At 37.5% G+C, this 14,426-nt stretch overlaps 1 protein-coding gene across 1 annotated transcript in view; it reads left to right on the plus strand.

Moving 5' to 3' along the window:
* LOC134825328 (dynein axonemal assembly factor 8-like) overlaps window positions 1-14,426 on the plus strand; it is a 33,817-nt gene that overhangs the window by 12,739 nt on the left and 6,652 nt on the right. Inside the window, exons 14-27 of the mRNA XM_063837498.1 lie at window positions 275-403; window positions 1,030-1,168; window positions 3,149-3,275; window positions 3,641-3,831; window positions 4,037-4,200; window positions 4,514-4,700; window positions 4,867-4,985; window positions 10,868-10,979; window positions 11,183-11,341; window positions 11,535-11,834; window positions 12,580-12,735; window positions 12,938-13,120; window positions 13,448-13,542; window positions 13,775-13,944. Coding sequence (XP_063693568.1) covers window positions 275-403; window positions 1,030-1,168; window positions 3,149-3,275; window positions 3,641-3,831; window positions 4,037-4,200; window positions 4,514-4,700; window positions 4,867-4,985; window positions 10,868-10,979; window positions 11,183-11,341; window positions 11,535-11,834; window positions 12,580-12,735; window positions 12,938-13,120; window positions 13,448-13,542; window positions 13,775-13,944 — 2,231 coding nt within the window. The remainder of the gene's footprint in view (window positions 1-274; window positions 404-1,029; window positions 1,169-3,148; window positions 3,276-3,640; window positions 3,832-4,036; window positions 4,201-4,513; window positions 4,701-4,866; window positions 4,986-10,867; window positions 10,980-11,182; window positions 11,342-11,534; window positions 11,835-12,579; window positions 12,736-12,937; window positions 13,121-13,447; window positions 13,543-13,774; window positions 13,945-14,426) is intronic.

Consider the following 14,426-nt stretch of genomic DNA (forward strand, 5'->3'; position numbering starts at 1 on the left):
CATGTGGTCACGTATCTATACAATACATGTCACATGTCTATACAATACATGTCACATGTGGTCACGTGTATATACAATACATGTCACATGTCTATACAATACATGTCACGTGTTGTCACGTGTCTATACAATACATGTCACATGTGGTCACATGTCTATACAATACATGTCACATGTGGTCACATGTCTATACAATACATGTCACATGTGGTCACGTATCTATACAATACATGTCACATGTTGTCACATTTCTATGATACAATCACTCTTCCAGGTTAACGAAGTCCACGGTACAAAGACAAAACAGAGGATGACACTGTCAGAGATACAGAACAACGTGTCCCCTGTTTCCAGTACTGAGTTCTGTGTTTCCACATTGGCTGGGGGCATTCTTACTTCTCAGGTATATAATATCAACATTCAACATAGACTGACAAAATTTTCTTATCGTCATTACATTTTGTTCGAAGTGGAACCTACCAAAAATCTACATACGGTTTCCTGAAAAATCTGTACGATTTCCTGAACGTTTACAAACGTTAAAATCTTATTGTTAATTATGTATATAATAATTGTTTTATGTATAATTAATAATTAAAAATCACTTACTCTGAGTAAATTATAGAACGTTCCGAGTGCAACTGATTTTCAGGCGGGTTTATTCTACGTGTTGTCGAGTATACGTGATACCCAGCTGGAGATATCAGCACTTAGACTGGTACAAACTGTATATACTGGAGTATACTGGAGTATACTAGAGTATACTAGAGTATACTGTCCGAGTATACTGGAGTATACTGTATATACTGTATATACTGAAGTGCAACTGATTTTCAGGCGGGTTTATTCTACGTGTTGTCGAGTATACGTGATACACAGCTGGAGATATCAGCACTTAGACTGGTACAAACTGTATATACTGGAGTATACTGGAGTATACTGGAGTATACTAGAGTATACTAGAGTATACTGGAGTATACTGGAGTATACTGTATATACTGTATATACTGAAGTGCAACTGATTTTCAGGCGGGTTTATTCTACGTGTTGTCGAGTATACGTGATACACAGCTGGAGATATCAGCACTTAGACTGGTACAAACTGACACATCTCAACAAACTCTTTGTCTGGTACTGTCAGGGTACTCGGCTATTGGCAAATGGTCAGGTAGGAATACATTAGTTGCTAGTTACTAATTAGTTATTAGTTGCTAATTAGTATAGACATGAGTTACCTCCATGCCAGGGCATTCAACCTGGGATGAAATGAATGAAATGAGGTATCTATATCCCGCTTATATGATTAACCAACAGCTCAAGGAAGGTGGTTAACCATGTCAGAGCGGCTGACTGTGAGTGATGTGAGCAAATGTGCAAAAATGAACAAGAGTATAACTCAATATAAGGCTAAGATTCATCTTTAGATTAAGATATTGCTTTCATACATTCGGTGAAATATGCACGTTCGTGTTATAATTTTCTAGCATTGTATATCGTCACCTACAAATAGAAAGGGCTTATGTCGAAAAATGTCGTTTTGAGATAATCAATAAAAACCTATTTACGGAAATGGAAAAAATGACTGGCCTACACTCTGAAAATGTTCCTGAAGCTTTTCAATTAATTGGGGTAATTGATTTAATTTTGACATAGGCCCTCATAGGCCCTTTAAAAAAATATTCAATACATAGGCCACTCTTAATTAATTGAAACATCTTACATGTGAGAATCGGTACAGGGCGTATGTGTACATAGGTCCTTTTAACTTTTCAAATTATTTCTTTAAACATCACATTCCAACAATTTGTTAGGGCATATGTTGACTTAGGCCCTTTCTACTTTTCAAAAACATCACACCTCAACAATTTGTTAGGGCATATGTTGACTTGGGCCCTTTCTACTTTTCAAAAACATCATCAAAAACATCACATTCCAACAATTTGTTAGGGCATATGTCGACATGGGCCCTTTTTATTTTATCAATATCAGTAGCAGTTCAGTTTATTGAAAAAGGACTATGTTAATATAGGCCCTTTTAAAAAATTAGAGATATTCAATTTTCACCCAATTGACTTTATATTTGGGGATATGGTAGGTATGGTTCCACAGATTATCGTGCTGGTATAGCTTTTTAAAAGGGCCTATGTCGACATAAGCCCTTTCTATATTTTGTAGGTGACGATATATCTATATTATATTTTAAACTTGACGAAATTTCCCCGGCAACGGGGACATAGAAGAAAAAACACCGAAAATCGACCTCAAAATGACCCTCTGGTGATGCCAAACCCAGCTCGCAAATGGAGTTGAAACCTCGCCATTTTTAGCAGGGTTGTAGAAAAAGGATAGGAATAGGCTATAGCATTCTTAGAATTTTGATTTAGGCTTTAGATTTTTTATAATTAACGTCGGAAGTGAGGTTAAATAATCGTTAGAATAATGGCGTTATTTAAGCAAAGGTTTACTGCGCTGTTGCGTAGCAACGATAAAAATGCACGTGTGCGAGCAACCACAGATTAACAACGCGCGTTGTTATGCTGTATGATACGTCATAATTTCAAAACTAGCTCACATTTACGCTTACGCTATGACTTCTTATAACTTTGTTTGTGATTGCAATATTTTGATGCAGTAAAAAGTATCGATACTTTTTTTTCGATACTAAATTCGCTAGAGCTACACACAATGCTGACATGACGCCGCGCACACACAATCAACAAAAATATTGTTGTTTTCTAATTACGCAAATAACTTTGCGCAGTTAAACATTTTAATTGCCTGGCAATAATTCAATTGACTGTCATTCTCGATTGAAATATCAGAATTTCACAACTAGCTCACATTTACCCTCATGACGCTATATACCTATATATATTTATAACTTTGGTTGTGATTGAAATTTTTTGATGCGGTAAAAAGTATCGTTTTGGGGCTATATGATGAAGAGAAATTAAAAAATAACTGATGCTTAAAATTTCCTCGAACAAAGCTTTCGACTAGCGGCGGGTTTCTAGTAGTATATATTATATAGATATAATCATAGTATATATATATATAATTTCGTTCTGTGTAATTATAAAATCAAAATAAAGAACATTGGGTTGATTGCAGATGTTGATTCCCTCAATATTACGCCCCACTATTTCAGATAAACTAGGAGCTGTGGACAGGGAACTGGCTCTGCGAACCAACTCCAACAGTGTGCGAGCTGTACTGACTCAGCTGGATATAGACCAGTTCTCACTCACTAACACCAGAACATCTGATAAAACCAGGTAATTGTGTGACGTCACGTGATGAGCAGTGTGACGTAACGTGATGAGCAGTGTGACGTCACGTGATGAGCAGTGTGACGTCACGTGATGAGCAGTGTGACGTCACGTGATGAGCAGTGTGACATCACGTGATGTGCAGTGTGACGTCACGTGATGAGCAGTGTGACGTCACGTGATGAGCAGTGTGATGTCACGTGATAAGGTGTGGCGTAACGTGAGAAATTGTGTGACGTCACGTGATGAGCAGTGTGACGTCACGCGAGGAGTTATATACACATTATACAGGTGTTTTATTGTGCGGTGTACAATCTGTCCAGCTCATTATTTAGATATTATAACAATTAATCTAACAGCAACCTCCCCAGACAGGAACTAGCCCGCTACTTTGGGTACAGATTCCAGGACGCAGCTCCCCCCAGAACTTCTGAACCTACCTACCCTCTCGTCTTCGAACGGTCCTACGATTACTTCTTCCTTCTGGTATCACCCCTCATTTCACCATCTCTGTTGGGGGAGATATTATCTGTTCTTCAGGATAGTGGTGTTTCTTTGCTCGGTTAGTTTTACTCGGGAATCGTTTCGTTTGTGTTCTTACACCCTAATACGGCCACAGTTATTTAGCCACAGTGTAGTTCTTCTTGTAAATAATGCATTATCCGTACAAATTTGATCAAGAACTTGGCTTCTGAAATAAGCAACATTTTTTTGCGTTTCATCATAGCCCATAAATTTAAAATGCAAACTGTTAAACTATTTTCTAGGCGTTAGAAGAAGTAGACTAAACTACAGGAAATGTGTTGGACTGGGACTATCTGAATGTCAGACGAAAGTGTTCTCTAAGTTTAACGGAACTCCCCTCACCTCACCCTCACTATCTAGTTCTAATGGTTCTACTCCTGGAGAAGAAAGACAGTTCTTCCCTCAGGTGGGACTTTTCAATCATGTCGTCACTTGTTTCATGATTTATGATATCACATGTTTTGTGATGTTTTATCTTAAATGCGAATAGTGCTTTGGAAATCATGATTGATAATTCCATTCAGCATGATTTTGCTTTGATGTTTATGAATTTTCTCTGCAGTTTATATGCACAGTGCACGGTGCATTTCGCCACCTTTGAAATGCTAAGCACCGTCACTAGGGTAACATATCTTAACCACGTGACATGACGTCACACTACGTGACTCGCCCACGTGACTCGCCCACGTGACGTGTATTCACATAACCATTACTCTCAGAACTTTACAACGGACGCGTCCCCCTCACAACCCACCTTGGCTTCCACCGTCCTGTTCCTGTCCAAACGTAACGGTATCTACCACTCCCGTCACCTGGTAAAGGAACTGAAAACACGGGTAGTTGATGTTAACATGAGTCATACCTTGCAGACTTCCGATACTTTTAATAGCAGGGAACAGCTGTCAGGTTTGTGATATTATCTGAGATATAGTTATTAGTCGCGTGATTCATGACGTCACCTGTTTCATGACGTTATGTGTTTCATGACGTCACCTATTTTCGTGACGCAAAATCGCTTCAAGACTCATTTTTTTCACATATTTGTACGATAATCATGAGATAATACCTTCAGATCCCTATCTGTATTTTGAGATAGTGCCGCATTCTGAGAACAACCTGTGGAATGTTGGTGGTCAGTTTGGTCTTATGCCGGAGAGGAAAACATTCGACTTCTTCATGTCTCACAAACAGGTGATTGAGGGTACAAAATCTGTATTTTACATGGTAAAATTATTTCTTATTATATCTGTAGTGACTAAATTTATGGTAGACTAAATTTACCGTAAATATTTTTTGCCGCGAATATGCCGCGATTTTCGAAGTTTTTGTTGCTATTTTCTTTTGTCCTTGTGTGGCTCTGTCTGATTTCCCGAACAAATTCAAAATTTTCACGAAAATTGTTACCAAAAAAAGTAGCTCATTATACGTATTACGTAATTGTGAAATCAATTATATTTTATTCATTACGTGCCTCAGAACTGTGTCGGTACTTTGGGGTGGTATTTTTAGTTTAAATCACTCTCTTCGCTAGCCTCACCACTCTTAAATCAGGGTTTTTCTCAGTCTACTCAACAAAATATTGTTATCAGATCACATAGGATAGTCGTATATAATCTGACTTTTCTCTCGCTAATAATCCTTTCCCGACCCCGTGACTCTGCCAGCTACTATCACGTGACTATGATATAGTAACTGTTTTCTCCTCGTCATGAGGAGGTAAGGAGTTATTATGTATTTTGCGCACTACTTTTTTACATCAATTTTGTCTCTATAACTTTTTATGTCCTATGCATACACTCCTTGATAGTTATCTTGATCTAGTATCTTTGTTTCACACAATAGAGCATAAGTTTTGTGGTTTATCCACTGGGCTTAGATTTTGTGTCTGAGCTACCAAATTTTCTTATTATTATTTATTATAATAAATATATTTGAAGTAAACAAATCTGGTCGCAAACAAACAAATTATGCTGGATGAATTATTACTAGCAGGAAGACTCAAGAGACTGAAATAATTAAATTTTGGGCTCTAAAATCCCTATTCCTTGGCCTATTTTTTATTTTTTCATGCTGATTTGAAAAGCATAAAAGCATTCGACCCAGTCAAAAAAGTTTCAGTTGTATTTCTTTTACGGTTTTTTTACGGAAAGTCACATTAAAGTTGATGCCGTGGTGTCAGTAAAATGGCACGGATCCATCCATATAGAATATATATATATATATAGTCTCGCTTTATATATAGTAAGATGAACCAAATCTGCGATAGAGTAGCATACCCATAAAGTGGTTTGTACGGAGTAATCCTCTCCCGACCCCGTGACTCTGCCAGCTACTATCACGTGACTATGGAATAGGAACTTTTTTCTCCTCGTCATGATGATGGATTATCAACCAAATCTGCGATAGAGTAGCACAGTGGCGTAAGGTTGCCTGTTGGCCCCCAATTTTAGTCACTTTTTTCGAATTTCCGAGACCATTTTCCATTCCATTTATTTGATTTTTCCATTATTTAGCTAGTTTTGTTGTTTCCCATTTCGCACATAAATTCATACTTTAAAAGTTTAAAGTCAGGCATGTTGATTAAATGATTTATTACATTTAATGTCTCCCTGTTTGAATTCTAACGACGAGCCAAGATTACATCCATCAGTTACATTACATAACATCAAATTTCTTAGTTCATGCAGTAGGATCCTGTGTACAGTTAGCAATATTTAACGGTTTATTATAACATAATATAGCAGCAGTTTTAAAAGTTCAATTCTAGAATTAAACTAGATGCAGATAGTACTGCCTGATGGGAAAAGGAAGTAAGAGAATGTTAAAACATAAAAGCAGTGGATTACACGTTTAATAGTCAAAGTAGCTCAGCAGTAGGAACGCGAACGGTGATGTCACTATATTAATTATAAACAATGTAAGCTCAATAATATTCATGTCAAAATTCTGACTAAATTTATGGTAGACTACATTTGTCGTTTTTAAGGTATATTATACCGTAAATATGTTTTTTCCGCGAATATGCCGCGATTTTCGAAATTTTGGTTGCAATTTTAACAATTTTAGGTCATCGCAGCGCCGCGATTTTTGGCCTAAATAATCACGATTTTCTTTTGTCCTTGTGTGGCTCTATCTGATTTCCCGAACAAATTCAAAATTTTCACGAAAATTGTTACCAAAAAAAGTAGCTCATTATACGTTTTACGTAGTTGTGAAATCAATTATATTTTATTCATTACGTGCCTCAGAACTGTGTCGGTACTTTGGGGTGGTATTTTTAGTTTAAATCACTCTCTTCGCTAGCCTCACCACTCTTAAATCAGGGTTTTTCTCAGTCTACTCAACAAAATATTGTTATCAGATCACATAGGATAGTCGTATATAATCTGACTTTTCTCTCGCTAATAATCCTCTCCCGACCCCGTGACTCTGCCAGCTACTATCACGTGACTATGATATAGTAACTGTTTTCTCCTCGTCATGAGGAGGTTAGGAGTTATTATGTATTTTGCGCACTACTTTTTTACATCAATTTTGTCTCTATAACTTTTTATGTCCTATGCATACACTCCTTGATAGTTATCTTGATCTAGTATCTTTGTTTCACACAATAGAGCATAAGTTTTGTGGTTTATCCACTGGGCTTAGATTTTGTGTCTAAGCTACCAAATTTTCTTATTATTATTTATTATAATAAATATATTTGAAGTAAACAAATCTGGTCGCAAACAAAAAAATTATGCTGGATGAATTATTACTAGCAGGAAGCCGTATAACCCTAAATGGTGTCAAGACTCAAGAGACTGAAATAATTATGACCTATTTAAATCGCGTTTTTGACACCACTTGGGGGTCCAAATTTTGGGCTCTAAAATCCCTATTCCTTGGCCAATTTTTTATTTTTTCATGCTGATTTGAAAAGCATAAAAGCATTCGACCCAATCAAAAAAGTTTCAGTTGTATATCTTTTACGGTTTTTTTGCGGAAAGTCACATTAAAGTTGATGCCGTGGTGTCAGTAAAATGGCACGGATCCATCCATATAGAATATATATATATATATAGTCTCGCTTTATATATAGTAAGATGAACCAAATCTGCGATAGAGTAGCATAGCCATAAAATGGTTTGTACGGAGTAATCCTCTCCCGACCCCGTGACTCTGCCAGCTACTATCACGTGACTATTGAATAGTAACTTTTTTCTCCTCGTCATGATGATGGATTATCAACCAAATCTGCGATAGAGTAGCACAGTGGCGTAAGGTTGCCTGTTGGCCCCCAATTTTAGTCACTTTTTTCGAATTTCCGAGACCATTTTCCATTCCATTTATTTGATTTTTCCATTATTTAGCTAGTTTTGTTGTTTCCCATTTCGCACATAAATTCATACTTTAAAAGTTTAAAGTCAGGCATGTTGATTAAATGATTTATTACATTTAATGTCTCCCTGTTTGAATTCTAACGACGAGCCAACATTACATCCATCAGTTACATTACATAACATCAAATTTCTTAGTTCATGCAGTAGGATCCTGTGTACAGTTAGCAATATTTAACGGTTTATTATAACATAATATAGCAGCAGTTTTAAAAGTTCAATTCTAGAATTAAACTAGATGCAGATAGTACTGCCTGATGGGAAAAGGAAGTAAGAGAATGTTAAAACATAAAAGCAGTGGATTACACGTTTAATAGTCAAAGTAGCTCAGCAGTAGGAACGGTGATGTCACTATATTAATTATAAACAATGTAAGCTCAATAATATTCATGTCAAAATTCTGACTAAATTTATGGTAGACTACATTTGTCGTTTTTAAGGTATATTATACCGTAAATATGTTTTTTCCGCGAATATGCCGCGATTTTCGAAATTTTGGTTGCAATTTTAACAATTTTAGCTCATCGCAGCGCCGCGATTTTTGGCCTAAATAATCACGATTTTCTTTTGTCCTTGTGTAGCTCTGTCTGATTTCCCGAACAAATTCAAAATTTTCACGAAAATTGTTACCAAAAAAAGTAGCTCATTAATCATTATACGTTTTACGTAATTGTGAACATTTTGTATCAATATATTTTATTCATTACGTGCCTCAGAACTGTGTCCGTACTTGTGGTATAATTAGCCAGCATTTTGGGAATCGGTTGCGTGTTTATTTTTTCATAGCCAATTTGACAATTTTTAACGCCGTCTTAGGAATCCTTAGTTTTAATACACGCTAAATAGTACAATTTTACATTGTCTCCGTTAACAGAGTTGTCTTTGTTGATATTTATTTTAATGAAAGCGGGTAATTTACCCGCATACATTGAAAATAAATTTCACCTGCTGGGTAAATAATATTCTGTTTTAACGAAACATTCTTGTAATGATCAGGTTACATTCTGTCGAACATGCAAACGAACAACAAAACGCTATATGCTATCAGAGATAATGAGGAGCGGTCACTTCTTATATTGTGGAACTTTATAGTTATTCTGTCGTCACTTATAGGGGACAGTATCATTTTGATAGCGACTATTAAGTACAAAGCCATCAAACTCCATAAAGTGATAATAACAGTAATGCAACACATGGCTGTTTGTGACTTATTACAAACAGTATTCAGAGTGTTCCCTGGTACTCTGGCAATAATATCAGATCGTTCGGTTTTTGGAGTGTTACTCTGTCATGTGCAGGACAATGTTGGCTGGGTTTGCAATTTCGTGACAGTGCTTCTGACATGTGCTATGACCACTCTGAAACTGATAATAGTGAAGTATCCTCTGAGAACTAGTGCCTGGTCTACACGGTTAGGACATAAAATCTGTTCTGCTGTGTGGCTCTTAGCACTTGGTGGGTGCACTCCAGCACTAGTATTGAACATGCTTTACATCAGAGACACAATCCACTTTGACTACATAGTCTATATTTGTCATTATGATCTCGGCTCACCCAGTGTACCAACCTGGTTCCCATGGTACTTTATTATCAGTGGTGCTGTGTTCGGTATCCTCCCCTCCACCATACTCATCCTTACATCAGTTCTCCTCCTGATCGTGGCTAGTAGAGCTGCCTCCCGACACGGAATAAAAATGAGATGGGGAGGTGTGATGACAGTGCTGCTCACTGTCGGAGTGTTCTTTATATCTTACCTGCCATTCATTGCGACAAAACATTGGGGAGTTAAATACAGCACCACTTCCATTCGAGTAATGTTGTATCTCACTTACCTGAATATAATGTCTAACTTCTTTGTGTACTCCCTTACTGTGAGAAGTTTTAGACATTTCCTAAAAGTGAAGACATCCGAACTCTTTACCTTAATGAGGCTGTCCATGCAAGGAGGACGACAACTCCAACAAAGACATCAAAGACCAGTCGGGCAGAGACCATATCCAAGGCAAGATCCTCCAGAGGTGCAAGGTGATGATATCCTAACTCCTGCTGTAGAGCTACAAGGAATGCAGTTACAGGAAGATGAGATACAACAAAACTTCCCAGATATTGTGGATACGCCCGTTTAGTGTTCAATGAGACAGCTTCGTAATATTTTATGCATGAAAATGAAACTGCATTACTTATTACATAAATTATGTATCATAGTATTAGTGTTTCATTAATTGTACAATTTGTCATGTTCTTTCAATGTGACCTTCGATTTAAGAATCTTTACGGTGTCTTTTCTTATAATTTGCTATTCTTTTTTAACTTTTAAAAATTGAAAATGTTTCAATATTACCAATAATTACAGAACATTTCATTATTTTAACATCGTTCATAAGTTTTTGATAACTAATTGTTTTGTATCGATAAATGTAAATTATGTGTTGCTTTTATCCTAGAATGGTGATTAGATCAAGTTAAATTAGTTAAAATGTAATTAAAATGTTTTGTGCGATAATGTTGAAGAAAAATTTGATTTACTTTCATTGAAAATTATTTTGAAATCTTTCTAAGGTGACAAAATTTGCCTTTTATTTCGATTTCCGACATATTTTAACATATTTCAGCATATTCAACACATTTAACATAAACTTCAGGACACATTTTAACATATTTCAGCATATTCAACACATTTTACATAAACCTCAGGACGTGATAACAGAGAAATGTGACTTAGAACAGATAGTGTTCGTAGCTCTTATCGGTAAAGATGTGGCCGCTACAGCTGGGCGCGAGATACACGCTTTCGTTCATTTCTGTGGTATGTTTCGTGAATTTTATAGTCTTTTCGTGATGTTGTTCATGTCTACAAAAAACTCTTAGTATTTTCAATTAGTATATTTATTAATCAGAAATGTTCATCAGAAACATCACAACAATGCGACCCATAAATAATGTTCCTATCCGTATATTACATATCTATATAATTATATTCAACTAACAGAGCAACTTAACTTTTCACAGACACGTTGGGAATAGAGGTACCAGAGAATGAGACAGGTCAGCTGGAACTGTTGGGAGTTAAACTCATCAGTAAACTTAACTCCTTCCAAGCTAGAGAAGTTACTCAGTACGAAGTGGGTGATCCACATTGGAAGAGTGACATTCAGTTCCTTCAGACAGGTACTTTGGGTGACGTCACCAAGTTTTTACCGCAGTATTTCTATTTCTTGCATATAACTATTTAATACCTTTAACTCTTTGTGTCTTCGTTGATGATTAGGGACTGTCAATAAATAAATCATGTTTTCAAATATCAATTTATTACTGAACAATAAAAATCACATCAACCGAAACATTTTCCTTATCTTTTCAGTGCCCATAATCTCTCTGCTGTTCCGAGGAATCAACGCTTTCCAAATTATCAAACAGCTCCTCTCCCGCTCCACCACGTGCACTACTCCCAGCATCAGATCACGTGACGATACGCCTGCACGTGGGCGTGGATCACGTGACCATTGCAGCAGTATCATGTCAGAGACACCAGAACATGCGTACAAGCTAGCCAGTCTGCTGTTCTTTGAGAAGGAACTGTACAGTGACGAGATCATGAGGCCTAAACAATTACATCTACCCCCACCCAGGACTCATGTTAATAGTATCATCAGCAAGGAGGGTGGGTACTTTCTGATCAACCACTAATTATATCAAAAATCATGCTATATTTTGTTGCCGGATAATTGTTCATTATGTCAAATAAAGTTTAGCTATTTGCGCCCTAAAGCGAACCCTACCACCAATACTCTGAAACCAACTTTATTATTTCTCATTACCCAGCTCTTACCCCTCTAACCCCTCTAACCCCTCTAACCCTTCTAACCCCTCTAACCCCACAAACCCCTCTAACCCCACAAACCCCTCTAACCCCTCTAACCCCACAAACCCCTCTAACCCCTCTAACCCCACAAACCCCTCTAACCCCACAAACCCCTCTAACCCCACAAACCCCTCTAACCCCACAAACCCCTCTAACCCCACAAACCTCTCTAACCCCACAAACCCCACAAACCCCTCTAACCCCACTAACCCCTTTAACCCTTCTAACCCCTCTAACCCCACAAACCCCTCTAACCCCACAAACCCCTCTAACCCCACAAACCCCTCTAACCCCACAAACCCCTCTAACCCCACAAACCCCTCTAACCCCACAAACCCCTCTAACCCCACAAACCTCTCTAACCCCACAAACCCCACAAACCCCTCTAACCCCACTAACCCCTTTAACCCCACAAACCCCTCTAACCCCACAAACCCCTCTAACCCCACAAACCTCTCTAACCCCACAAACCCCACAAACCCCTCTAACCCCACTAACCCCTTTAACCCCACAAACCCCTCTAACCCCTCTGACCCCTCCACAGGAAGACACCACTTATCAGACCTACCTGACAGACTAGTCTACCAATCAGAGGGGATACTGAAGAGCATGTTAGCTCCTCCCAGGCTACTCGCCTCTATCTTAGTGACGTCACAAGTTAATCATTTTGGCAAGATACTCAAGAGGTTGGAACAAGAAGGTTAGAGGTGTAGACTGTCATTTGTGGTTCAACTCTTGAAGGATTAGATAATATATATTATTGTTAGCAAAGAAATTGTGTCTACTTTAGCTTTATTACTATGTTTTGATTTGTCGAAATTATTTCAAATGAGCACATTCTACTGTTGGTGTAGGTAAGTAAAGTTTTAATTAAAAAGTAACCAATCACACCCCTCCTCCAGAGTTTACAGTAGTAGGAGTACACCTAACACGTGACACGGACAGCATTGTGTTCTGTGTACAAGCAGAGAACTGTATCTACAAGCTGCTGCAGCTGGTTGGACCTAAAGATCTTAAGGAGGCTAAATCTTCCCATCAGTTCTCGTTGAGGGCTTCTTTTGCTACACACTCCGACTCTTTTTATGGTATTATTACATAAAATAAAAGTTCTAAACAAGGGATAGTTAAAAACAACGCCCAAGTTTAATCTTTCCCTAAAACACATAACTAAATATCAAAACTTCATTGTAGTTTCTGCCAATATCTCTTGTCATAAGCTCTTGTCAGATCAAAAATATTATTCATAGAAAGATTTCTTTTGCTACAAACTCCGACTCTTTTTATGGTATTTTAGTTTTTAATCAGCTTAACCCGAATACGATTAAATCTTTAAAAATTGATATTTCATGCTAACGACGTTATAAACAATAAAGTTTTCATGAGATGTAATGGTCTAAAATTATTAATTTCAGCGTCCCCGACTTATAATGACAGTGTCACTGATGTAAAGAGATATTTCCCTGATGGACTGTGTTGTGCCAACACTCTTGATATGCAGGCTGAGGGGGTAGGTTCCTTACCATTAATACTAATTATCTATTCTTCATTATCATAAATCAGTGTTAAAGAAGATACCCTTACCCGGCCTGTATAGGCTATAATTCATTTTGCTATTCTATTTTATTTTATTGCGCTGTCTTCACAAATCCAAAGATAACACGGCGCCACCACGACGTCAAGTCAAATTCTCTATAAAACTTCCTCTTTTCACTCAAGAATAATAATTCCCAATGCTTCAGATTCCTCACTCCTACATAGACGAGTTGGTGAATACAGCGAGCGCTAGGAGATACGTATCCAGATCATATCCCTTGAAGCCTCTCCTCCAGACGGTGTGTGTTGTGTTTCCTCCTGATTTACTGAGACCCGCCAAACACATGCGCCTATCACCTGCTAGTCAACTCATCACGTAAGTTCTCCTGTCTTACCTTTCATTATTTTACCTTTCATTATTTATATACAGGGTGGCCCAAAAGTGACTACCCACACGCAACCTTTTAATAACTCACGTAATTCGTCTCCAAATTGCACCAAAATTTCAGAGATTATAGATATGGGTCAAACCTAGATTTCCTGAAAGTTTCGTAAGCCACGCCCAATTACAGTGGGCGTGGCGTGACACTCCCTTTTTTCACTAATGTCTTCATAAAATGAGAAAGCTTTAAGATAAGTACTGAACATTTTTGCACACATTTGGCTTGATAATTTAAAACCTTTTCCAAAGTTTCAAGTTCATTGTTCAAAATTTGGCTGAGTTAAGACTTAGTCTTAAGACCATTTCAAAATACATCGGATACGAGATCCGAGCACTCAGTCAGTGATCTCGTCACTTCATGGTTAAATATGGCCTGTTTGGATCACATGCACCGCTTGATTGGTTGCAGCCTGCTT

The sequence above is a fragment of the Bolinopsis microptera genome, chromosome 13 (genome assembly GCF_026151205.1).
Source record: "Bolinopsis microptera isolate Bmic1 chromosome 13, MBARI_Bmic_1.0, whole genome shotgun sequence".
Lineage (NCBI taxonomy): Eukaryota > Metazoa > Ctenophora > Tentaculata > Lobata > Bolinopsidae > Bolinopsis > Bolinopsis microptera.